This window comes from Cyprinodon tularosa, unplaced genomic scaffold (genome assembly GCF_016077235.1).
Source record: "Cyprinodon tularosa strain WSP-4 unplaced genomic scaffold, ASM1607723v1 ctg139, whole genome shotgun sequence".
In the NCBI taxonomy this organism is placed as follows: Eukaryota; Metazoa; Chordata; class Actinopteri; order Cyprinodontiformes; family Cyprinodontidae; genus Cyprinodon; species Cyprinodon tularosa.
In genome coordinates this window covers 796,758-821,493 of record NW_024038210.1, presented here as the reverse complement: position 1 = coordinate 821,493, position 24,736 = coordinate 796,758, and the positions used below count along the sequence as shown (strand labels likewise).

The following is a 24,736-nucleotide window of genomic DNA, read 5'->3' as shown; positions in this document are numbered from 1 at the left end:
GTAAAAGAGGAGGAGAGATAATTTATATTACGATACGAGATCTGTCTGAAAGTTCTATTTCCTTTATACCAAATATATTAATTAATTCTATGCTTTTGTGGTGAATAGTTTTAAATAGGGAAGTAAACCAAAAATCTCCTCTGAGTTTGGTGATATAAATGGGAGATTGGAAATTCCTTAGTCATTTATTAAAATGATGGCTGCAGTTTTTTACACCAGTCTAAAGGCCTGTGAGGCACAACCTGCTAATGGGAAAATGGGTTGAAATAGTTTTAACAAAGTTAAACACTTAAGTTATTAAAATATCCAAAAAATGTTGGATGGTTTTGACAAGGAATATTAGGTGACTTGGAACAGATTTAATTTGCTTTATTTCACTTTGAAAAATATTATTATGCACCACAAAAATTATCTAGAAATAAGTAAACATTTCTTAAATCAACTATATTTCCTCTTAATTTGACTAGGTAAATGAGATGATCTGTCTTTTTACTCTTAAAATAAAATAAGTGCAGTTGTTTCTTTTTTCAGATGTAAAACGTCTTCTTCCTTTGGCATGGGGTCTCACTTATCTCCTCAGTTCAAGAAAAAATGCACTTATTTAAAAAAAAAATCTTTAGATTTCAATGTTTTGCAGTGTTGAAACTAATACAAATTGTATGTGAGATGATGTTGGGCCAAACCAAAGTAAAGAAAACCTAAGAAAATTCAAACTTTATGATCATTTTTGCTGGAATCATATCATCTAGGCCTGAAACAATTAATCATGACTAATCGGTTATTAAAATAATAATCTTCAACTCATTTTATTATCGACTAATCGTTAACTGGAGTAGAGAGACTCTAAAACATGCCTTTAGCTTAAAGACCAACCCACTTAAAGCAGTTGTTATACCAAAATGCATTCAGGATAAAAGACCTTTTTGTCCATTTCTATTCTCTATCTAGAAGTCCTCAAAGCGCAGTTTTAGCTGCACTGGGTTAAAATTTTGTGTAAAATCTACAATCCGATTACTAACTGAAAGAATAATCAACTTAATAGTCAATTTGTAAGATAATCCTTAGTTACAGCCCCTGATTCCGTTTTATTCTGTGTAACAGCTACCATCACTTCTCTGTGAGCTTGCAAGAACGGCAGCTGCTCTTTTCGTCACTTTTCGTTTTTGCTTCTTTATTCCTTCAAGAAAAAAAATGTTTCTATGTTCTTTACTGTCCCAAACAAATCAGTCTGCTTCTCTTACCCGCTTTTATAACTTCCCATTTTCTTGCGTGTGTGTCAATGTGTGTGTGTGCTGATTTTATCTTTGTGGTATTGCATACACAAAGTGTTAGCTAACCGACACAAAGACTGAGTATTTGTAAGATAGCCGAGCGTCGCTGTCATCAGTGACAGCGTCTGTGACATGGACATATCAGGACCCAGTTATGTGGAGGTTCATATTTCGCACCAAACATCGCAACCAAAAGGCAAGTGGTCACTTCTTTTCTTTCCGTGCAGGCGGGATAGTAACCTTCATCTGATGTGAAGTGTGTGAGAGTGTGGGTGCCTAAGGCTTCAGGCAGCTGTGTGTTGTGTGATATTTTGGGAGAAGAGGAGGTGGGGGTCGGTCTGTGGTTGCTTGTGAGGGTTTCCATCTCCTCAGCTGTAAAATACATTATATTCTATCTCTTTAATTATCATTAAAAGGATAAGCTGAGACTTTCCTTCCTTTAGTCTACCTGAGCAACAAAAGAGGCAGTCATTTTTGCAGATGGGCACTAACTGTTTAGGTTTAGGTCTAGGTCTCATTAACCATGCTGTCTGCACAGTAAGATGGAAACCATGTCGGTTTAAGTCCGTAAAACCCCGCAGGAACCTGTTCTTTTAAAACTGTGCACTGCTAGCCCTTTTTAGTGTGATTGGTCAGACAAGGTGGCTGATCTCTACCCTTATACTGGGAAACATAGCTCTAGCATGCAGAGGGTGTTAAGTAGGAAGGAGGTAAGATCGGTTCAAAAAAAGAGGAAGTGAGAACTAGAAGGGAAGAGAAGTTTCCTGTTGCTGATCTCTCAGCCATCATGCCCTCTTTCACCCCCTTCCGCCTCAGTGTGACTGTGTGTGATTGTAGATGATCTGTTTTATTTTTTTTAAGTGCATATATTAATGAGGAGGAAGCCCTCAGTTTTGACATTCTTTTGTAACTGCTGTTAACTGCTACATTACATCACTTCCTATAGAACGCGTCTCAGATCACCTGGATAGAGAGGGAGTTTGCCAATATTAGACAGCAGCAGGTAAGCCCTCGACAATGTCAGAACACGGTTCCAACCTCACTGGAAGCTTTCTGCAGCTTCTCATCCACTTCACACACTTATTTTTTTAATTTGTCTGCCTTCAGGATGTTTAATCCACTAATGTGAAATAAAAATACAGTTGACATTTTTGATTGGTACTCGTAAGTTTCTGGTCCTGGAAAGCCCAGCTGTATGAATGACCATGCTCTTTGTCTGCTGTTTATGTATTGGTTTTTATTTTTTTTTTAAATCTAACTCCTTTGACTGAAAACTTCTATCAAACTAGAAGAATTGACAAATTACCTTTAATTTAATAATTGAATTTGGATATCTATCAACAAACACAATTTTGCACAGAAAACAGATTAAATACATTATTCCTTTGTAGGTTTTATTGCAGTTTCTTTCTTTTGTACCTCATTAAGGGTGCAATAAAACAAAGATCAGATTAAAACAGATTTTTATGGTTTGTTTTTAAATCCTGGTTGTCTCTTAAGTCTGAAAAGACATGTTGCTCCTATATGTTTTACTTAGAAGTACAACATGCTTTCCATCATTTTCCAGCGGCGCTTTGCATCTGCTGAAACTTCTAACAAAACCAATAGCTTCAATTTCTGCACTGGATCGGGAAGCAAACAGGCGTGAACACATTTCATAGAGAATCTATTGGTCAATATCAAGAGGAAGATGAGACATCAGGCCCAATATTGCAGACCAGCTACAGCAAAGCAGGCTGGGCTTCCTGAACACCTCAGCAGAACCACAAGCACTGATGCGATAACATGCAAAATTAGTTCTGATCATTAAAAGCATCTGCTGAACAGTACATGTACATTTAACAGTTCCATATTTCTGTATTAAAAAATCTATTTATTACTATAAGATGTGTATAAGTAATGAATCTATACAATAAGCTTGAATATTTATGTACATTAAATAAATGAACTTTTTAAATAAATGCCAGTTTTTTAAGATGTCTATGTTTTAGGAGCAATGATGAAAGCAGGGTAAGGAGGAGCTAAACGGTAAAGGAGAACCTAATAACTCAGAATATCTGTTTGTAGGGACTGGCTGAGCAGAAAGGAGGCAGGCTGTGAGCTCAGATCATCCTCTCTCTGCCAACTCCTACTTCTGTGTTGAATTGTGGGAAACGACAAAAAATAAAGCTTTTTGATCTAGGAGGTTATTAATAAACACTTCAAATTATATATTTAGCTTGGTCTGAAATTATATTTACAGACTATTTGCTTGTTTGTTGTTATCTACACTTTCCTCTAACTTGTTTGCCTCTCGGTCGCTCTGTTTGTGGTGAGATCTACCTCTTGTGCATTTTTTCGCTCTGTGTCTGTCTCTCTCTCTCTCTCTCTCTTAGTCACAGATGTTTGCGTTCCACAGGTTGGGTGCAGGACTCTGAGAATAAGAGCCAGTTCTTCCTTCCTGCTCGATTTAGTTGCAGCTTTTTTCAGCTGTGAGGGCAGAACGCTAATCAGGCCAAAACAGGCAGTAAGGCAGAAGAGGCGAGAAAAAGAAGAAGAAACACTTCTAAACATCATAGCAGGATGCCCCCGCTACAGGAGAGTAGATAAAGACCAGAGGCAGAGAGAGATTTCTCCATTTTTACCTGCAGCCCGCAGTGTAAACCCTAACATGAGTGCACACAGGAGTCTGAAGTGTGCTTGTACTCTGAGAAGTTTACTGATGAGCTGTGTGAGTTAATGCAGTGTTTTCCGGGTTATGGATGAGGGCAGAGTTATACAACAGCTTGGAAAATGCTGAGATGGAAAAGGAGAAGAAAAAGTTCAAGCTAAGCCGCATGCTGTCCCTTTACCCGTTCAGAAAGAACAAGCCCCTGACTCACTGCAACAGCTGCAGGTCCACAGCTGCAGCTGGCAGCAGCGCCGGCACTGACTTTCCACCTGAACCCCGGAACGAGTGGACGGTAAAGTCATCACATCTTCTTTGAATTAACGCTTAGAGGATTCTGAATTGTTTTCGATGAGGGGTTCAAACGTGCCTTGGTGTTTGCTGTTATCAGTAGCTGATCAGGAACAAGGTGCAGCTGAGTGCCTGCCGAGTTCAACCCACTCTGGTTTCCTGTTGTCAAATACATTTCAGGCTGCAGTGGTCTCTAGCTGTGTTGTGGAAGGATGTTTTTTTAAATCTTTAATGCTTAAAATGTTTAATAACTGTGTGAACATGGCTTTGATTCATATTTTATGTTGCAGGTCATGGATAATTAATATAACTTGTTATAAATAGGATCTGTGTCTATAGAAACAACCACTTTTCCACCTCCAGAGCATCTTCATAAGCTGCTGCTATTTGTTCCTGTCTTAGTTACTTTATTTATAACTACTTCCTCTTCCAGTAATTAAAAAGCAGTTCTATTTTGTTTCCACTTTCATTTCCAGTAAATACAGGCAAATATTAGATATTTTGATTTAACAAAAAAAAGTCGTAAAAAAGTTGGTCTAAGTTTCTGCTGCAGTTGAAAGTTGAATCTCTTTTCAATGATGATTTAACACATTGTGGTAAATGTTTATCTTTTTCAATTTGATTGAACAAGGATAAACATTGATCTGGCTTATATCTTGTAAAAACTAAATGATTTTGTCAGAAAAATGCATCTTTACATGAGAGCAATTAGAACATTTTTAAACATGTCTAATGACTTTCAGTGCAGGGACTCCAGGTCCAGACCAGACCTTTTGAGCTCTTCTGTTGGATTTGGGTCATAATCCTCTCAAGGCTTTCCCAAGCCTTTACACCTCTTTCTACCTATTGTCTTACAATCATAATTCGGGATGTCCTGATCAAATATTTATATAAAAAATCAGTCAGATTAGGGCTGAAACAGTTAATCGGATTAATTGATTATTGAAATAATTGTCAACTAATTTAGTAATCGATTAATTGTTAACTGGAGTATAGAGACTGTAAAATATGCCTTTAGCTGATAGAGCGACCCAATTAGAGCAGTAATTATACCAAAATTGTAAAATAGAATATTAACATTTTGCATTTAAGATAACAAAAAATGTTTTTGTCAGTCAATATCCTCTATTCAGAACTCCTCAAGTGGAAAAGAGTTTTTTTTTAACTAGTTTAATTTTGTAAAAAAAAAAAAATTTTAAATTATTTAAGAAGCCTTTAGCTTTCTGAATTTTAATAGATTAATCAAAAAATAATCAACAGTTTAAAAAAAATATATCTGAATTTAGAATATATCAACCAGCATCTGAAATCTAGGATAAAGGAACCCTGCTTCTATTTATAGTTCATGTAACCGGTTGATTAATAGTGAATGATTCAGCTGTTCTCTTACCTATTGTTGTTGACTGTTGTTTGACAACAGTGTTGCCTAAACGGCACTTTACTTAGATTGCACGCTACAAAAGGAACCATGTACATTAGGGGTGGAACGATTCACAAAATCCACGGTTCGGTTCGATTCACGGTTTCGTGGTCACGGTTTTCGGTTCGGTTTGATTCGGTATATGTTGATTGTTACACCGAAATCCCATAAAAATTTATGAAATCAATGAAAAAATCCCCCAAAAAATAATGGATTGTAATTGTTTTTAATGATCCACGGAAACCCTAGATCATTTCCGTATGTTTTGCTGCTTTGAATTTAATCATCTCGCACATGCTCTCTACCATCTCCAAGGGACTCAGAGCGGACGGGAGCCACAGTGGGGGCTGTAGGCTTTGCTTTGAGCAGCCGGTCTGGAGCGCAGCGGGGCGGAGCGGGGGTCGCTGACGGAGTATGTGGGATTTCGGGGTTAGCATAACATGTTGGTCATGTTGCTGTTGGCATAAACAAAACGTGTTGCACAATGCTTGCACACTGTTGCACATTTATCCACAACTTTCTTTCCGCCGTCATCGTAGGTCACTCTGAATGCAAAGCGGTCCCATACAGCAGACCTATAAAGTGCTGCTGGCGCGTCTTCCAACTCCTGTTCTTTCCCACTCGCCATTCCGACACAATTCTCTACAACAACTGATTTTTTTTCCCCTGCTAAGCCACAAGAGTGTCTGGCTGCTTTGCTTCTTCTTCTTCTTGTTTACTACTGGTGGTTGGCTTTGGTTGCAGTACCGTCACCTTCTGCTCTGGAGTGTAAACGCTTCGCTTATGAGAAAAAGGAGCAGCGCATGAACCGAACGAAACACACGCAAATCGAACCGAGACAGTCAAAACCGAACGGTTCGGAGGGTTTTCATAAATCGTCCCATCCCTAATGTACATATGTATGGTTTATGTTGATAGAGAATGTGGTTGATACTTAAAGCTGCAATATATGTAACCTATCAGAAATGAAAATGTTGTATCTGGGCATCCCTACTTGAAATGCCTGTGGAGACCTCGCTTCTTTGAAATTAACCTTTTTTGCTTTATTCTCCTTGCCTTCCGGATAAAATCAGCTTTGCAGTTTTTCCCATTATTGTTTAGGCCACGGAATAGCCTTTCTGTATTAAAATATTAAATGTGCAATTAATTCCATATCCGATATATTCACAATTTAACAAAACTCAAATCGCGAGTCAGGAAAATGTTGGTCCATTTTACAGGAGTAAAATACTTGTTTTCTCACTCCAGCCCTTCAGGTGGCAGAAATGTGCTTAGTGATGCTGCCAACCCTCAGAAGGAAAGAGAGCTGCAGCTAGCACACAGATCTATACAATAAATAGAAGAAAGCACTTTTTCAAGTAACGGTAAAGTCCTGCAACAATGGACTTAGACAAGCAACCTATGAGGTCATGAAAACAATGAGACCTTGGAGTGCATCATCTTCATGCATGTGATTAATGCAAATGAAAATTAAAATCATAGTTCCAATTTTGGTTAAAATAATTGCAATGTTATTTTTGGTGAAACTCTTAACCCCTACTTTTCATTAATTTATAATCAAAAAGCAGATATAAATACCTGAGATATAGACCTGTGTTACAAATCTCTGTGTTTTACTTGTTAAACTCAATTAATTGATTTACACACTTGTGCATTTAATACTTATCAGTTTTTAATCTTACAGGGAAGAAAAAAGGTTAATTTTGCATGTTTCCTGGTTGTAGATCTTGTATATTTGACCTAAAGCTGAAAGGGCTTGCACTCAAAGAGAAAATAAATAAAGAAAATAAATGGTTTCTGCCTTTGATGGTTTTCTGTTGCTGTTTAGTCGAGGCTCCTCCACCCAGTGTTAGACCTGCCTTTAAAAGTCCTTGATCGAAAAGTTGAAGCCGAGGTTAAGCAGCTTGTGACAGAAAACAAACAGCGAACCACAACCGTTCCCTTTTCGCAATCGACAGTGTACTTCCATTTAGTATCACAGGCCCCATAATTTCCAGAAAGATGCAGCATCACAATGATGAGAAGCCGTCGAGGTGTAATCTGTCACACTTGCACGAATTTCTCTCTATTTACCACCACTTCCTCTTTCTGAGCAGGTCTATTTGCACCAGACGACACTTTTACGTGGAAACATAGAACACACTTTCATGTTAGAAAAATAGAATCTTGTCTTTGTTGTCGCCGTTTGGAAGGCAGACTGATTTCCTGATGTCCTGGACTTTTCTCTCTTTAGGAAGATGGAGATATTAAGGAGATCAACATCACCCATGTGGTCAAAGAGGGCTCGGAGAAAGCGGACGCCTCTCAGTTTGAGCTGCTCAAGGTGTTGGGACAGGGATCTTTTGGCAAGGTAACATCTTTCCCTCCATGTTCCTCTTTGTTGCCCCATTGTGTTACTTTGCTTATATTAAATATAAGGTATTTAAAAAAAATTTTGCTTTGTTTTTAGGTGTTCCTTGTTCGAAAGGTGACCCCTCCAGATACCAACCAGCTGTATGCTATGAAGGTCCTGAAGAAGGCGACTCTTAAAGGTGCAGAAATTTTAGCTTTTTTGTCTTAGTTTTTATGTTAATCTTTTCACAGAGCTGTACTTTCCCAGGCTACAGGAAAAGCTTTTGCTTTGGCTTCAGTTTGATATTTTTTTTTTCTTGCTGTTGTGGTTTTTAGCCACATTTTCTGTTAAAGTGTTTCTGCTTTCCTGTTAGTCAAAAGCAGCTACAAACAGCGGTATCTGAGCAAAGACCACCACCCCTGTGCCCCGCCCACAACAGCTCTCAGTGGGGTTTTTTGCCTCTCATTCACAGGTGGTGTGGTCTCACCAGTTTGATAAACAACGGGCACAAAAAATGTCTCTCATGGTTATCTAAAGAGGATGTTTTTTTTTGTGAATTTCACAAATCTGCAGTGAATTTTGTTCCTGGCTTCAGACAAAATGCTGATCAATGAAAGTTGGAACCACATGTTTACACACTGTTAAGAAAGACGTAGTACTTTTTTCCCCTCAAGTTCTAAATCAAACCTAAGATTTTATGTTTTTGGTCAAAACTGCAAACCCCCCCCCCAAAAAAAAACTGCTTGCAAGGATTTTTTCTTTTTCTTTTTTTTTTACTGACTTTAAATTTAGAACTTTACTTTTAACTTCATCCAGAAGAAGAGATCAGAAAACACACTAACCAACCAAATCCAAAGCTCATCAGATTTCTTTTTTTAGAAGCCGTGAAGCAAACAGTGAAACCTGGTGGTGAAGTTGCAGATTGAAGCCGACTGAAATGCTCTTAGTTTGCATTCAAAAACATAAAGGACTGACTTTCTTATGAGCCTCTTGTTTGAATAGGTTTCATCTTTTTTTCCTCATTAAAATATTCTACAAGAGCTACAACATTATTTGAATTTACAGATTAAAGGTCCAGAGCTGCGGTATAAAAATAACGAGGGTTATTCCCCACTGATTGGATACCACAGCATCTGTCTAACATTAGATGCTCAATTAATGCAGAAAGCTAAAGGAAGACCTAAAGCTCAGACTGCTGATCAGGTTTCCAACTCTTATGAATTCGTTTTTTGTAAACTTCTAAATCAAACCCATAACCTTTTTTTATTTGTACAGCATTAAATTCAACAGCATGAAATTTATGTAAGCATTAAAACTCTTCTCCCTTTCAGTAAGAGACCGTGTGAGGACCAAGATGGAGAGGAACATCCTAGCAGATGTCAATCACCCATTTGTTGTCAAGCTGCACTACGGTGAGCTGAACCAAAGTCGCTGCATTTTTCAAACCCAGATTTTATTGGTTATTTGAGCTCGGAATTCTGAATCCTTTGTTTTGATGTTTTTCTTACATTAAATCTGTTATTTAACAGCATTCCAGACTGAAGGGAAGTTGTACCTGATCTTGGACTTTCTCCGAGGGGGGGATCTTTTCACCAGACTTTCTAAAGAGGTGAAAGAAGCTTGTGAATTCCTTCTTAAATCATTATTCATTTATCTTACTAGCTGATTCGCCTGGGGTGTTTCTCTTTTTACGATTTCTATCTCGTCCTCTCTCGTAAAATTCTACTTTTCTCACCCCTTCCAGGTGATGTTCACGGAGGAGGACGTGAAGTTTTATCTGGCGGAGCTTGCACTAGGACTGGACCACCTGCACAGCTTGGGCATCATTTACAGAGATCTCAAACCTGAAAAGTAAGAGAAGAATCATACTTTATGTCACAACAGTGATGACAATTATAAAATGTAATATTTAGTGAAGAAAGAAACACTAAACAACAAAGAGGCAAGGAAATCCTGCACACAAAAAGAAAAAATCTAAATATATGTAGATCTAAATTTTCTATTAAATTAAGCTTAAGCACAGAAACTATTGCAGAGGTCTTAGTAGGGGTGTAAATCACACCCATCATGGCGATTCGATACAATATCAATTTCTTGACCCAACGATTTGATTATTTTCAATACTCAAGACTACACCACAATATGATTCGATCAGATTAATTGTTTATTTTTTTTTTACCTTACAGGCTAGACAATGTTTCAAATTTGAAATAAATCAATGAAAGCTGTGATATTGTTATGCATTTTATTTGAGAAACAACAGCAAATAACAGAAGTAGCAAAGTTGTACTCCACCTAGGCCTAGGAAAACCTCATTTACTTATGGAACCCAAAATACTTCCACACAAATGACTTGAACCCGCGAGGGGTGTGTAAGTCATCTTCTTTTTCCTCTGCCATGTCTGTCTTGACTACTTTTTTATGCGAGTGTGTGTGCAAGCGGAAAGAGTTTAGTGGCTAAAGGAAGCGAGGTAGGAGGGCAAAATAGGTTTAGCGCCACCGCAGCACGGGAATCAGAATTATGTCCAGGAGCAAATGGATAAAAATAAGCCGGAAGAAAAAAAAACATGAATCAATATTCGACGTGGCGATGCATCAGATCGTTGGCTGTTGGATTGATGCATCAATACTAAATGATTATTATTTACACTCCTAGGTCTTAGGCATTTTATCTTCTTCGTTGAATCAGAAACTTAACCTTTTATCGCTGCCATACATGGCACTGTAAGAACTGGGAGTTCTTCCTTTTAATTCTGTATTTTTCATCTTCTGGAAATTATTCGACAACAGTTTTTCCCACATACCTTTAGTTACATACTTGCCAGATGAAAGTATTTAGTGATCTATTAAAACTGTGTAAGAGATCCTGACAAAAACTTTATTCAATAGTTCAATCAGTTTAATCGGATATAAGGAAGATGCTGATCTTTACATAAGATAAAAACACGATGCAATAAAAACATATGTGGAGACAAACAAGACTGCATGACACAGAAATGTTTGATCAACAGGCAATGCTTTAAAGTAATGAGTCACTGTTTCAATAATAAAGAGATGGACAGAAATTTTTGTGAAGCTCATTTTCTGAAATTCTCTTCAGAGTCAAAACTGGGATCACAATTATTAAAGGAAAATGTAAATAGAAAAAAAAGGATAAAACTGAAGACAACTAAAATCAGCAGATTTTAAACCAGTAAAACACATAAAATGTTTAAAAAGTGATTAAAAGTACAGGAAAATATAAAGTATTTTACATCAATATGAGAAATGGTTTCTGAGAAAAAAGACCTCTTAACTTTGCACATACCTGATCTTCCCTTCTCCAAAAACCCATAGATGAAACCATTGATGAAAAAAATAGAATATCCAAATATTCTATAGTCCTACATCAGAAGCTGTGCTACCATAGTTCAAACTTTAACTTAAAACATTCATAAATTACCTCATGTTGTCCCACAACAGTGTGTAACATCACTTGCGCCGCTTCTCCTGTTTGTACAGTAAAGTCCTTTGGGACCAGGCTACACATGATGCCAATTAGCCAATGAGCTGTCAGTCTGGGTTGTTGCCGCTAGCTACTTTTAGACACAGCAGGCAAACCTGTGGAAGTGTGAAGTGTGGTGAACTGGTGACAGAAAAGTGAAATGGTGTGCTCAAAGATGACCCTGCACATTTTGAGTAGGTTTGTCTCAACCTGCTGCTGTGAAACAGTATTCTCCACCATGAGTATAATGAAAAATAAATATTGATCCAGGCTAATTAATGAGCACCTTGTTTTGTGCTTTAGAATGGCTTTGTCGCCATTCAGACCCAGATTTTAAAGCTTTGCAGGGCAGCATAAAGCCCACTGCTTTTATTAAGCCATAAAAATGAAAGAAAAAACAAAACAAATGGTTCAGTTTAGGTGTTTTATTAACTATGTGAATCAGGGAATGATCTATATACCAAACTGAGCGATCGTTGTTTTCTACTTCAAAAAACACTTTAGATTTTAACATTTTTCCAATAAATAAATGAGATTTTAAATGGCTCTGTATCAGGGGTAACCAATTAAAAATCAGCGGCGTCCAAAAAAAGAAAATCAACAACCAGTAAAGGTCCGGAGACATTTTTAATTATAATCTGTTACATTAAGCAGAATTTAACACTATATATATATATATATATATATATATATATATATATATATATATATATATATATATATATATATATATATATATATATATATATATATATATATATATATATAAAAAGTCTATGTATAACATGGATGCATAAAAACCTCATTTTATTTCAGTGTTAAATTCTGCTTAATGTAACAGATTATAATTAAAAATGTCTCCGGACCTTTACTGGTTGTTGATTTTCTTTTTTTGGACGCCGCTGATTTTTAATTGGTTACCCCTGATACAGAGCCATTTAAAATCTCATTTATTCCATTGAATAACTTTATCTTTAATGTACTTTTATTTAACCAGTTATAATACCTGAGTTCCACCAAGCGAGGTTAATAAAGGGACATTCGTGCTGACATTACATTTTTCAAATACAGTAAGAAATCATGGTACTGCTGGTATATTTTCTGCTTAAATCTCTCATAACCATTGGTTTAACTGCTCAGCCTAATGGATATTTCTGCAGGCAGCCTCTCTGATCTTTGAAGGAGAAGGGAAAAAATAGATTAAGTGAAATAACCCTTAATGAAAATGAATCTCACATTTGGCACCGTTCAAATAATTTTTGCTCTGGTATGGTCTAATCATTTTGACAGGTGGATTTTCTCTCCTACGTCGTTGGTCCTTACCATCATTAACCTACCTTACATAGTCCATCTGTGTGTGAGTGTGTGATTGAATGGGTGAATGACTGAATGTAGTCTAAAGCATTTTGGTCAAGTCCTCTGACTTGAAAAAGCGCTACATGGGCCATTTACCCCATCTGAGACCTGGCATGAGATTTATGGACATCCAACACTTCCTGCCTAACATATACATCTCAAATGGAGAATAAAAAGGCCACTCTGGACATTCTTTCCACCGTATGAATGTTTGACAGATCAGTGCATAGATTTCTTCTTCATAGAATTCTTTTTAAGATGTGCATTGGCTCTTCCTGGAGTTTTTCTTTTGCTCTTTTTCTCCTAAAAGCAGCTGCTGATAGTTTAAGACACCATAAGGAAACGTTATTCCATAGAGCTGACTGTGATCTTTGCTTAACCTGAATATCCTCATGCTCATTTTAATTCTTCATACTCTGTGTTGTTTACCTCAGCATTCTTCTGGATGAGGAGGGGCATATCAAACTCACAGGTAAGTCTTTCATTTCCTCCTTCACCTGTCAGGGTTTAATTAGAGCAAACCCTTTTTAGCCTTCAGCACAGCGTCACTCTTATCTTTATGTAAACCTAACATTACATTACATTTTATCTTATAGCCAGTATGAGTTCCGATGTCACTGAAGGAAAGACGACTTTAGGATGCTTATAAGACGAGATGTACAAGTTCATGTCTATAAAGTAGAATATAAATGAAAAGTCTTATTTCATTTAAAAACTGAAAGGCTTCTACATGTTTGTTGCATAACGGCAACTGTTGAAAATGAAATTACATGCTGATAATTAAAAACCCAAATTTTATTTTGTCAATTAGAAATCAATCATAATTTTTTACTTTTGAACAAAACTCAGCAGGACGTGTTTGACACCCAAAAGGAATGAGCCATAAAAGTCACAGAACGCTCGACCTGAGCGTCCTACTGGAAAGTTAGATGGAAGGAAAAACTAAGAAAATGCTTCACAAGGACAAGTTATAAACTATTGAGAGGATTATAAAGTAAAGTCTATTGCTACGTTCAGGCCGCAATCGCTGGAAGCGGCAAAAACGCACTTACAGCTTCATGTTTGATGCTTGTACAAGTTTAGTCCTGACGCGCAGCTGCAGCATCTATATGTTGCTCTAGCTGTGTAGTCAAAAAGTGGGTCTGATGCGCATCAGGCGGAGGTACCCTATCCTTTCTTTGCCTGTAACAATGGCGGATGAAATCCAAAGTGTTGCTTGGTTTATTTTAATAAATAATGCTACATTCAGGCCACAAGCACTGGAAGACAAAAAAAAGCTTCTGCTGCTTAATTTTTTTATGTTTGTCCACATTAAGGTCAGACATCCAGTAAAGTGCATCAAAATGAATCTGATGCTTCTGCTGCTGCTGTGTTCAGCGGCAGAGAGCAGTTTTGCTATATTTGCTGTGATCAGTGGGTATAAAGTAGTTTTAATATGTTTTTAAGTGAGAAAGTCCACCTGAAAACATTGTCTGTGCAGTCAGACAGGACTGGAAGTTTTTTTTTTTTATGTATGTAATCCAAACTGCGGGCACCAGAATAATAAAGGCAAACATATTTTTCCGGCAGGTTTTAACATTTTAAGTTAATTTAGGCATTAATAAACTGTTTCAGAGGAGTGTTCATAGCTCCCTGCATCAGCGCTGTGCCTGTCTCCCTGCCAGCTCCCAGATCAGCTTCTCTGATTGGCTGATGTGGTGCGATGAAACAGCAAAAATTTAATTTTTCCAACTCCAGCAGCTGCTGCTTTGGTAGCTTTTCGCGCTTCAGATGCTCGGAAGCTTATGAGGCGCTGCTGGGACCTTTTGCTGCTCCTGGATGCATGTCAACCATTGACTTTGCATGTAAACTAGCTTCTGCTGCCTCTAGTGCATGCAGGATGAACGTAGCATATTGGTTTCGGGCAGCTTCACAAGGCCAGTCCTCTATTCCAATTCAAATTGGAAATAAAGGTCCTACTCAGCACATCTAATCTTTGGCTTTTCTTCTCCTGCTGAGCTTTTTTTTTTCTAATTTTTTTTCTTGCAGTTCTGTTAACCTTCCTAAATCCCCAAAAAACAAATTTCAAACTAAAGAACACGGTGTCATGGTGCCTAATTGGCCATAAATCATTTTGACCTAAACGGCGCAGAAAATCTGAGACTTATTATAAAGAGGAAGATAAGACACGCTGTTTAAAAGTTATCTTTTGTTGTGTATTTCAGATTTCGGCTTGTGCAAAGAAGCCATTGATCATGAGAAGAAGGCCTATTCATTCTGTGGTACTGTAGAATACATGGCTCCTGAGGTTGTAAACAGACAGGGTCACACCCACAGCGCCGACTGGTGGTCGTTCGGGGTCCTCATGGTGAGAAGATTGAAAGAAATGATTGTTATTCTGTGAACTGAAGCTTAACCATGTATTCATCCATACTGACTAAGTTTCCTTTGCTAGTTCGAGATGCTGACGGGATCTCTGCCATTTCAAGGGAAGGACCGCAAAGAGACAATGAATCTGATCCTAAAGTGAGTAACATCAGTGTGAACAAAATATCTCTTGTCCCATACTACCCCTGTGCCTTGGGTGCAGTGATTAAATCCGTTTGCCGTATGCCGTATCCCCTGCAGGGCACGCCTAGGAATGCCTCAGTTCCTTAGTGCTGAAGCCCAGTCTCTGCTCAGGGCGTTGTTCAAGAGGAACCCTGCCAACAGATTTGGTTAGTAAAAAAAAAAAAAATCTGATTTCTATCAAAGGCGGAATTTCTGACACAATTTTTGGGGAAGATTTATCTAGAGTCACGTTTGCTTGTTTTTGATTCTGCTTAATTATGCCGTCATGCTTGTAGGATCCTGTGCTGATGGTGCAGAGGAGATAAAGAGGCACGGTTTCTTCTCCACTATAGACTGGAATGTAAGTGTTGTTCTCCAGATGGTACTGAAGCATCAGCTGTACACCCAGGGGTCGTAAAAATGTTCCATGTTCCTCAGAAACTGTTCCGAAGGGAAGTCAAGCCGCCGTTCAGGCCGGCTGTAGCCCGTCCAGACGACACCTTCTACTTTGACTCAGAGTTTACGTCTCGCACACCCAAAGGTGAGACGTGAACCACTGAAATGTGGTGCTGCAGTTGGCCCACCTCCCATTTTGTCTTTATAACGCACATATTTATTACCATGTCCCAGACTCGCCTGGTGTCCCCCCAAGTGCTGGAGCTCATCAGCTGTTCAGAGGCTTCAGCTTTGTTGCATCCACTCTGTTGGAGGAGGAAGGTTTAGCAGAGCCACCGCAGCCCCCACCACACCCAGTGGTCCAGGTCAGTAATAAGAACGCGTCACTTATTGAGCATGCAAACAATGGGAAACACTGAGGGAAATGTGGGTAGAACGAGTGAAAGGCGTAGGTTTGTGTAAAAGTGGATCCCTCCGCAGGGATACCAACATGCCTGGAGAACAGTTCTGTCCCAGATAGGGACAACAGAAATAAACATCTCTATATTTCACCTGAAGCAAATTTCACCCTCTGCTAACAAAATAGCAATTAAGCGAATTTACCTATCATCATTCTTTTCATTAATTTGCTGCTTACATGTCATCTTTAAAAAAAAAAAAAAAACAGATCTTCATATTCTATTTAAAAACAGACAATTATGATATGATATAATGTTAAATTGCATCCAGGGCCAGTATGCAGTATTTGCCTAATCACTGAAAAAGGAAACATAAAACAAACTTTTGAGTTGTTTATTACAATAAATCTGCTCCATCTGTTGTGCAGCACCTCTGCTCAACAACAAATGAGAATAAGCCTTATGTCTTAATAAGCTTCATAATCCTCCTGTTTTTACTATAAACTCAGACCTTTTTTCCCTGTAATTGTAAAAACTGGTTGCATCAACTTGTGCATCAACTAGCTTAATTGCTGAAATAAGGTGATAAGAATATTTAAGTCACCAAACAGTTTCTTAATGCAGCAGCTGCTTTAGTCTGTGTTCAGAATGAGAATAAAATATACAATAACTTGTAACCATTGATCTCTTTTGCTTGTTTTTGTTTTCTTTTAAAAAATTTGTGTATTTTATGTGTTTATTGTGACACAGCTGTTAGTAAGTTACTCTGAAGTTAAAAGACAGATGCTCTTTTTTCAGTATTTTGCAGTGAGTCAATACTTCCTTACCAGGCACTGTAGCTCTGCAGTTTTTAAAAATCTGATCCTCCCATGCAGGAGCAGCAGATGGCCGCTCACACTGAGCCTGGTTTCTTCCTGTTAAAAGGGAGTTTTTCCTCTCCACTGTCGCTACAAGCATGCTTAGTGTGAGGGATTGTATTTGAGTCAATGAGTCGATGCAATCAACTGGTTTTCCTTAGATTAGAAAACTTTGTATCAATCTGACTGTATGATCTGGTTGAACTGTAAAGTGCCTTGAGATGACATGTGTTGTGAATTTGGTGCTATATAAATAAACTGAATTGAATTGAATTGAATGAATTTGACCACAAGTGGGAAAAATATGTGTATTTTTCAAATTTTTAAAGAATTATAATTAACTGCAGACAATAGATTTAAAGTAACAGCTGAAGAAAACAACCTTCCTGAAATCCATCAATGATCAATGTCCTCTGCCGCCGTCGGTTCTGTTAGCCTGTCACTCCTCCGCTCTGCTTCTCAAGCTTCAACTTTCTCTCTGCAGCAACTACATGGGAAAAACCTTCTGTTCAGTGACGGGTACATCCTCAAGGAGGACATAGGCATGGGCTCCTTCTCTGTCTGCAAGCGCTGTATTCACAAAGCCACCAACACAGAGTATGCTGTCAAGGTATGAACAGATCCAAGAAAAGAAAGACTGTTATTTTTATAGGTAGTGAAGAGCTTCAGAACAAAACGTCTGTGTCGGTTTTTGTTGTGTTTTACTTTAAACTGAAGAGAAAACACTGTAACCAAAATATTCTCTACCTCCAAATGTTTATTCCAGGTGATTGACAAGACCAGCACAGATCCGTCGGAGGAAATTGAAATTCTGCTCAGATATGGACAGCACCCCAACATCATTACACTGAAGGATGTGAGTCTACATCAACATCCGCCTGTCAGTAGAGAGCTTTCAGGTTTCTGAAGCCATGCTTCTGTTTAAGGTGTATGACAACGGGAAGCAGGTGTTCATGGTGACGGAGCTGATGCGTGGAGGAGAGCTGCTCGATCGGATCCTGAAGCAGAAGTTCTTTTCAGAGCGAGAGGCCAGCGCCGTGCTTCACACCATCACAAAGACTGTGGAGTACCTCCACTCACAGGGGGTGAGCGTTTGGATTAGTTTGCTTCAAAAGGAGGGATTTTTCATTCATCTATTGTAAATTGGGTTTACCCTCTAAAACTTGTCTAACAAAACTGTTGTTTAAATGCATGATATTCATATTAAGTTCAAAATTAAAGCACCAATAATTATTCCAGCTAATGTTCTTTAAAGGAGCTCTGCACTATTACATGATGCATGAAAACCCTTCTCTATGATGAGATCATTGAAAGTAGGGCTACAACTAATGATTATTTTGCAAATTGATTAATCTGTCCATTATTTTTTCGATTAATCTATTAACAATCTGATAGCCCAAGGTTCCTTAAAGAAGAGGTTTTTTTTTTTTACAAAAATAAACCAGTTGAAAAAAAAAACATTTCCACTGAAGGAGTTCTAGTTGCATATTGATGGACGAAAACCTTTTTTTTTTTTATCTTAAATGCAAAATATTTTATTTTTTTTATGATCTATGTATAATTGCTGCTCTAAGTGGGTTGCTCTGTCAGCTAAATGCCTGTTTTACAGTCTCTAATCTCAATTAATCGATTGCTGAATTAGTTGATGATTATTTCAATAATCAATGAATCAGATTAATTTTTTAAGCCCTAATTTAAAGGCAAATTTGACCTTCAAGTTATTATTGCTGCTGAGTTCAAGATTACATTTTACAGCTAAAGAAAACCCAAAATTCAGAAAAATGCATTTGTTCCACGAGAAAGAAACAAATATTTTTATTGGGTCCAAAAATGTTACTGAAGACTTCCCAAAAATGGTACTCGATTAAGAATAGCATTACTTTAAGATTACTTCACTCACAAAAAATTATAAAAATATTTGTTACCAGGCCAACTCAGTAAATGACTAATATACAATTTAATGGTCAGAGTACCTTTATGCAAAAGTTTTGGTATTTTCAAGACTAATATGCACATACATTATAAAATTAAACAATAATCCAGAAGAATTTTTCACTTACCAAATAATTTGTTTTTTACATAAAACCTAAGAAACCAATCCTTGCAATGAGAATGTTATAAATGTGTTAGGATAGGGTAAAGAACTCCTATTCACAATTTCTACTGTTTACTGTATTTTCTCCTGATTTCTGAATTACTCAAGTTATTCACAGGGGAGGGGTAAAGTCACCAGAACTTTGACACAAGTAGTAATAATTAACGTTAATATCATTAAAATAAAAGTAACAAATTAAGAAGGACAGCACAGTAAAACTATTCCTACTGAAGTAATGCAACAGGTAAATGTAACTAGTTACAACCCATGTCTGGTCAGGGCTCCTTTTGCATAAATTATTACATCAAACAAGCAGAGTTATGAGTTAATTTAAGTTTATTGGAGCACAGTGGGTCATCAGCAGCAGATGGTATTGCTCCTGCTCACATCATTGCTTATTTTAGGAACTTAACTGAAACTCAAGAATCTTCTATTTTATGCATCTCCACTCCCCATCCAGAATATGGATCTTGTTTTTATCTGAGAAGATGACTTTCCCACCTAACAGGAATCCAGAATTTTTCTTATAATGCCAGGTAGAGAAGGGGCCAAGCCTAAGGAAATCAGCACAGCTATGGTACCACATCTCTGTGTGGAACCTTTATGAAGCACAGGTCTTAGCCTTAGTGTACGCCTTGGGGATCTCAACAAAACTCTTCAAAAGTCTTTGCTTCATAATCTTCCCAAGGCTTCAGTTATTCACATTGTCTGTGAATGTTTTTAGCCACACTTTTTCCTTCCACTAAGTTTTCTAGCTTACATTAGTCTTTTAACAGCCAGCTTATTTAGCGATGACCTTTTATTATTTACCATCTTATACCTGAAGGGTCCAAAGGTCAGCTGCATTATTTTTTAGTCAGTCAGCTTTCCTATGATTGAGTTTACCATAACAATTATAAATTACAAATACTTTTTATCAATTTCTTTTTTTAACTTACCAGGAAACAGAATTTTGGGTTTCAATTAGCTTTAAGCCTAAAACATTGAAACCAATATAGTTGCATCTTTAGAACGTATCATTCCGTGGTTAAAAAATCTCAATTTTTCTTGTTTTATTTTCTGAACTAAAGTACTGAAATAAATTAGTTTCTGTATCACATTTCTGTCATTAACCCATCCGTCTGTCCTTTGCTGGTCTCTTCCACTTTTCTTTTTCTACTCTCCTCCTGTTTTTTGCAGGTTGTTCACAGAGACCTTAAGCCCAGCAACATCCTCTACGTCGACGAATCAGGAAATCCTGAGTCCATCAGGATCTGCGACTTTGGCTTTGCAAAGCAGCTGCGTGCCAACAACGGGCTGCTTATGACTCCATGCTACACTGCAAACTTTGTAGCTCCTGAGGTGAGCAGGTCACGAGTCCAGACTGCTGCACCTGGATTGATGTTGATATCAAAATTGTAACGCATGGTAATCCGGGCTTGCAGGTGTTGAAGCGTCAAGGCTACGACGAAGGATGTGACATCTGGAGTCTCGGGGTGCTGCTGTACACCATGCTGGCTGGGTAAGTCATCAGCTGTGTCTGTATGCTTTGTCTTTTAATCACTATTCTTATTTACTCGATCCTCTCTATTCATTTAAATTCCATCAGTTTTACTCCGTTTGCCAACGGGCCTGAGGACACCCCTAACGAGATCCTGAACAGGATAGGAAACGGCCACTTCAGCCTGGCTGGAGGAAACTGGGACACCGTATCTGATGCTGCCAAGGTAGAGCAGACGTTTCCTCAAATATTTATTCATGCACTATTTTCCCTCATTCTCACCTTATTAATAATGTTTTGGTACTTCTAGGATCTTGTGTCCAAGATGCTTCATGTGGATCCCCATCAGAGACTCACTGCAAAGCAGGTCCTCAGACATCCCTGGATTGTCCAGAGGGACAAACTGCCCAACAGTCAGCTCCCTCACCAGGACCTCAAACTGGTCAAGGTAACCAAACTCCTCAGCTGTGGAACAGATTCTAATGTAATGTTTACATAATACCAAGAGCCTCATTTCCTGGATTTGTTTAAGTGACTTCTTGTCAATAGGATCATTTACTTTTTCCAAACTTTGGACTGCACCATTTAGTTTAAATGTATTTTTTGTATAATATTGTTGCATTTGTTAGTTTTTAAACTTAGGAAAGACTTTAGTTATCTTTCATATGATGTTTGCGTTTCCTGGTTTTAACAGTTCTCCTAAGAGATTTGACGTAGCAATGACTTAGTTCGCTGTAATGTGAGCGAGGTATTATTAGTTGAAGGTTGTCGTTCAACTGTTTTATTTGTTTAACTACCTGCTTTGATCATGTTTTTAGCTTTTCTTGCTTTTATTCTACTTTTACTTTTCTTAGATTTTCATGTAAAGCACGTTGAATTGTCCTTGCACTGAATTGTGCGATCCAAATAAACTTGCCGTACATTTAGAAAAATGATCATCTCTGTTTTTCAGGGTGCAATGGCAGCCACCTACTCTGCCCTGAAGAACTCCCAGCCTCCTCCGGAGCTTAAACCCATTGAGAGCTCCTTCCTGGCTCAGCGGCGTGTCAAGAAGCTGCCCTCCACCTCCCTGTAGCGACTTAAAAAGAAAAGAAAAAAACAGCCATCCCGCTGAATGGAGCTGGATCTTAAAACCACAGCTTTCCAGCTCCAGACCAGCCCAGTCAGCTTGCTCTGGGACGTAGCGTCCAGCCGCCAAAACCAGCCAAGGAACACTGACTGTGGTCCTGCACTCATCTTGTGACATCACGTTATTCCGCTCCGGCTATCGTCCTCCATGCGTGGGCTCCCCAGCTGCTATGAGCCCCATACTTGGACCTGCTAAAGATCATGATGACAAGCGATGAGGACACTGCAAGGGGATGCGTTGGGGTGGGGTATTTAACAGCTGGGATGTATGGGTATTTTTTGGGGGGGGGATGATGTGCGTTTGCATGACCTGCGGCAGAGTGGATGCAGCCGTGCTTTTGGTTGTGACGATGGACGTTTTCTCTCATTGCTGTAATTTGTTCCTGTTGCACGCTTGTCTGTTGGCCTGTTCAGTTGTCTGTTTTCCGTTTTTTTGAAGCTTTATATTCTGGATGTGCTGCCAAGTGGATGTGCACGGACAGCACAAAGCCACAGTATCGTCCAACTGCTGTAAATCCTTTTTTCTTTTTTTTTCAAAAAGCAGATTTAAGATGTTAATTAAAGATGTTTTTGGGACTCTGGTTAAAACCGCAACATTGGGAATTCTGGGAAATGTTGTTTTTTGGGTTGATGTCAATCTATACCTGTGTTTAATTTTACATGTGTGAGTGAGTGCGAGTTGCATGACTTGCAGTGTGCGTCAGTTCTGTCTGCAGAGTCATTGGCATGGTGACGTGAAGATGTCATGTGGCTTCTTTGTTTCTGCTGCTCTCTTTCTCTGCTTGATTAAAGAAAAAAATCTGTTTGAGATGTCTACTATTTTTATGACTAAGACTAGTGAAATAGTTGGCTTTCTGTGAAAGAAAATCTGCCCAAGGAACAATGTGGCATGTTGAAATCTGTTCGATGCTTTGGTTTCTCGTTTATTCCAATGTGTTTCTTGGATAATGCATATTGAAAGCTGTTTATTGTGTTGGCTGCTTTTGTTGATGATTGTATTCTTTCTTTTTTCTGTCTCAAGAAAGGGATGATTTAAAATGGTGGAAGACATGCTGAGCAGATCATGGTATACGAATGTTTTGGCCTACAGGTCTCTTCTTTTGCTGTAAGAATGTACGGAGACAAACTTGCACACTGCTGTCCTGATTTCACTGAGCATTTAAGCACAACTGCCTAATAATGCCAAGCAGACGTTCCTTCCTCTTTTTTTTCAATTCATATTTTAATTTCATTCTGCTTCTTTCTGGTTTACACTTTCAACACAGCTGATCAGTGATCTTCTCTAGGGTGTCGAGTTAAAATGTGATTCAGAAAGGACAGACCTGTATGGCGGAACAAACTAATAACAAGCTGTCTTACCTCAAAAGGGATCAACGTTCTATTTTGATTATTGTTTGGTGGCAAAACGCTCCCTCTTTTGACTGATGATGTTAGGGAAAGATGTTATTGTATGATAAAGATGAAGATTTTTATATCTTATAATATTAAAAACTGAGTTGCTATGACAAACTGTGTAATGTTTTTCCTTTTATATCTTTAAAATCAATTGCCTCAAATAAAAAGATGGTACGTTTTCATTTTTTAAGAATAATGAAGGTTTCGATCTGCTCAAACTCTGCAACTGTACAAAGCCCCATGCTGGCCTTGGATTACTTGGAGAATTTTAATTCCCATGCTGACAGCAAATACAGAGGAAAACCTTGATATTATGAACCAGTTTATTAGGAAAATGGAAAAGGGGTTTTATTGTTCTTTATCACACCTAGATGTTTCAGATGATAAGATATAAAAAGCCCTTTAAAAAGCCTTCATTCGTTTAGGGAAGAAGTTACCTTATGAACCTATGTGAACAGCTTAACGACTGAATAAAATTATATTATTTTGAAAGCTGAATTTCAGAAAATTAAAAAAGAAAATTATATGGTGAAAAAAGGTTCACTGTCTCCATTTTGTAAAATGATATTGCTAATTCATTACTATGAGGTAAAATTATTTAGGCCTTTTTTTTTTTCTTGCTATTTTGATGATTGGTGCTTCAAGATACAGAAAAACAAATATTTGAATTTCATAAAGCAATATAATTGTGTTTTTGGTGTAGAAATGTTGCTTAAAAGCCATATTATGGCCCTATACAGTCATGAAAAAGACAGCTGACATGACCTTCAGAAGACATCCTTTACACCGGAAAAAAATCTAAATGTAGACAAGTAATTTTTTCTTAAAATAAGAGCATTTGTTCATGGATTGCGGAGGTAATAGAGACATTTTCCTAATGGAACAAGACAATTTACACTTAAAATAAGAACACACAATTTTTCTTATTTCAAGAGCATATTATCTAATCTTATTTTAAGAGTGAAAATACTCATTCCATTGGCAAACTTTCATCTACTTACTCAAATTAAGGACTTAATTTAAGAAATCTTTACTAATTTCTAAATCGTTTTTCCAGTGTAGCAGGAAGGTAAGTCTCAAAAGGCCATTTCTAAAGAAGCTGGTTATTCTGAGTGCTGTATCTGAACTACACTGTATTCTAATAATAATTGAACTTCGTTGATCTCAAACTGGAGAATTTTACCTCTGCATTTAACCCATCCCCTTGGAGAGCAGTGGGCTGCAATTGTGCGGCCCCCGGGGAGCAGTGTGGGGTTAAGGGTTTTTGTCAGGAACCCAGAGTGGAGTCTGTGGGGATCAAACCAGGTATTTGCAACCTCCTCAGACCACAAGCGCACTGCTCTAACCACTAAGCCAACACTGCCCAATAGCCCTGTACATCAACAAAGCCTGATAACATAATAAAAGTGGAAAAGTACACTGCAGTGGTGTGAATGTAGAGGAAGAAAAAGGTGCAATAAGAAGCCTTATTAGGATTCTTATTGGCTTCAAATATTTCACTCCTCATGTCAAGATACTCGGAACCAGAAGCAATGTCAGAGCAGTCCATCCTGGCAAAAGAGAAAAACAGCTACAGTTGTTCAGAGACCCAATGTCTTCTTGAGGGATGAAAGAACATATTGCCTTTTATATAAAAGGTGTCCGATTCTAGAGGAGG

The 24,736-nt window shown here is 37.9% G+C and overlaps 1 protein-coding gene across 2 annotated transcripts; it reads left to right on the top strand.

The window, feature by feature from the left end:
- Positions 1 to 1,364: 1,364 nt before the first annotated feature.
- On the top strand, positions 1,365 to 23,193 carry rps6ka1 (ribosomal protein S6 kinase a, polypeptide 1). Of its 2 annotated transcripts, XM_038278158.1 has the most exons (22): positions 1,365 to 1,467; positions 2,218 to 2,274; positions 7,863 to 7,979; positions 8,079 to 8,160; positions 9,293 to 9,373; positions 9,491 to 9,570; positions 9,706 to 9,812; positions 13,236 to 13,273; positions 15,006 to 15,148; positions 15,236 to 15,306; positions 15,409 to 15,497; positions 15,627 to 15,691; positions 15,769 to 15,871; positions 15,961 to 16,091; positions 17,466 to 17,591; positions 17,748 to 17,837; positions 17,908 to 18,066; positions 20,256 to 20,417; positions 20,501 to 20,577; positions 20,665 to 20,782; positions 20,867 to 21,004; positions 21,509 to 23,193. In XM_038278158.1, exons 1-22 carry the CDS (start codon positions 1,426 to 1,428, stop codon positions 21,629 to 21,631), a joined length of 2,199 nt encoding a protein of 732 aa, XP_038134086.1. In that variant the 5' UTR covers positions 1,365 to 1,425; the 3' UTR covers positions 21,632 to 23,193. The 2 variants fall into 2 exon arrangements, with proteins under 2 accessions (XP_038134086.1, XP_038134085.1); XM_038278157.1 differs by lacking the exons at positions 1,365 to 1,467; positions 2,218 to 2,274 and adding an exon at positions 3,729 to 4,213.
- Positions 23,194 to 24,736: the final 1,543 nt, after the last annotated feature.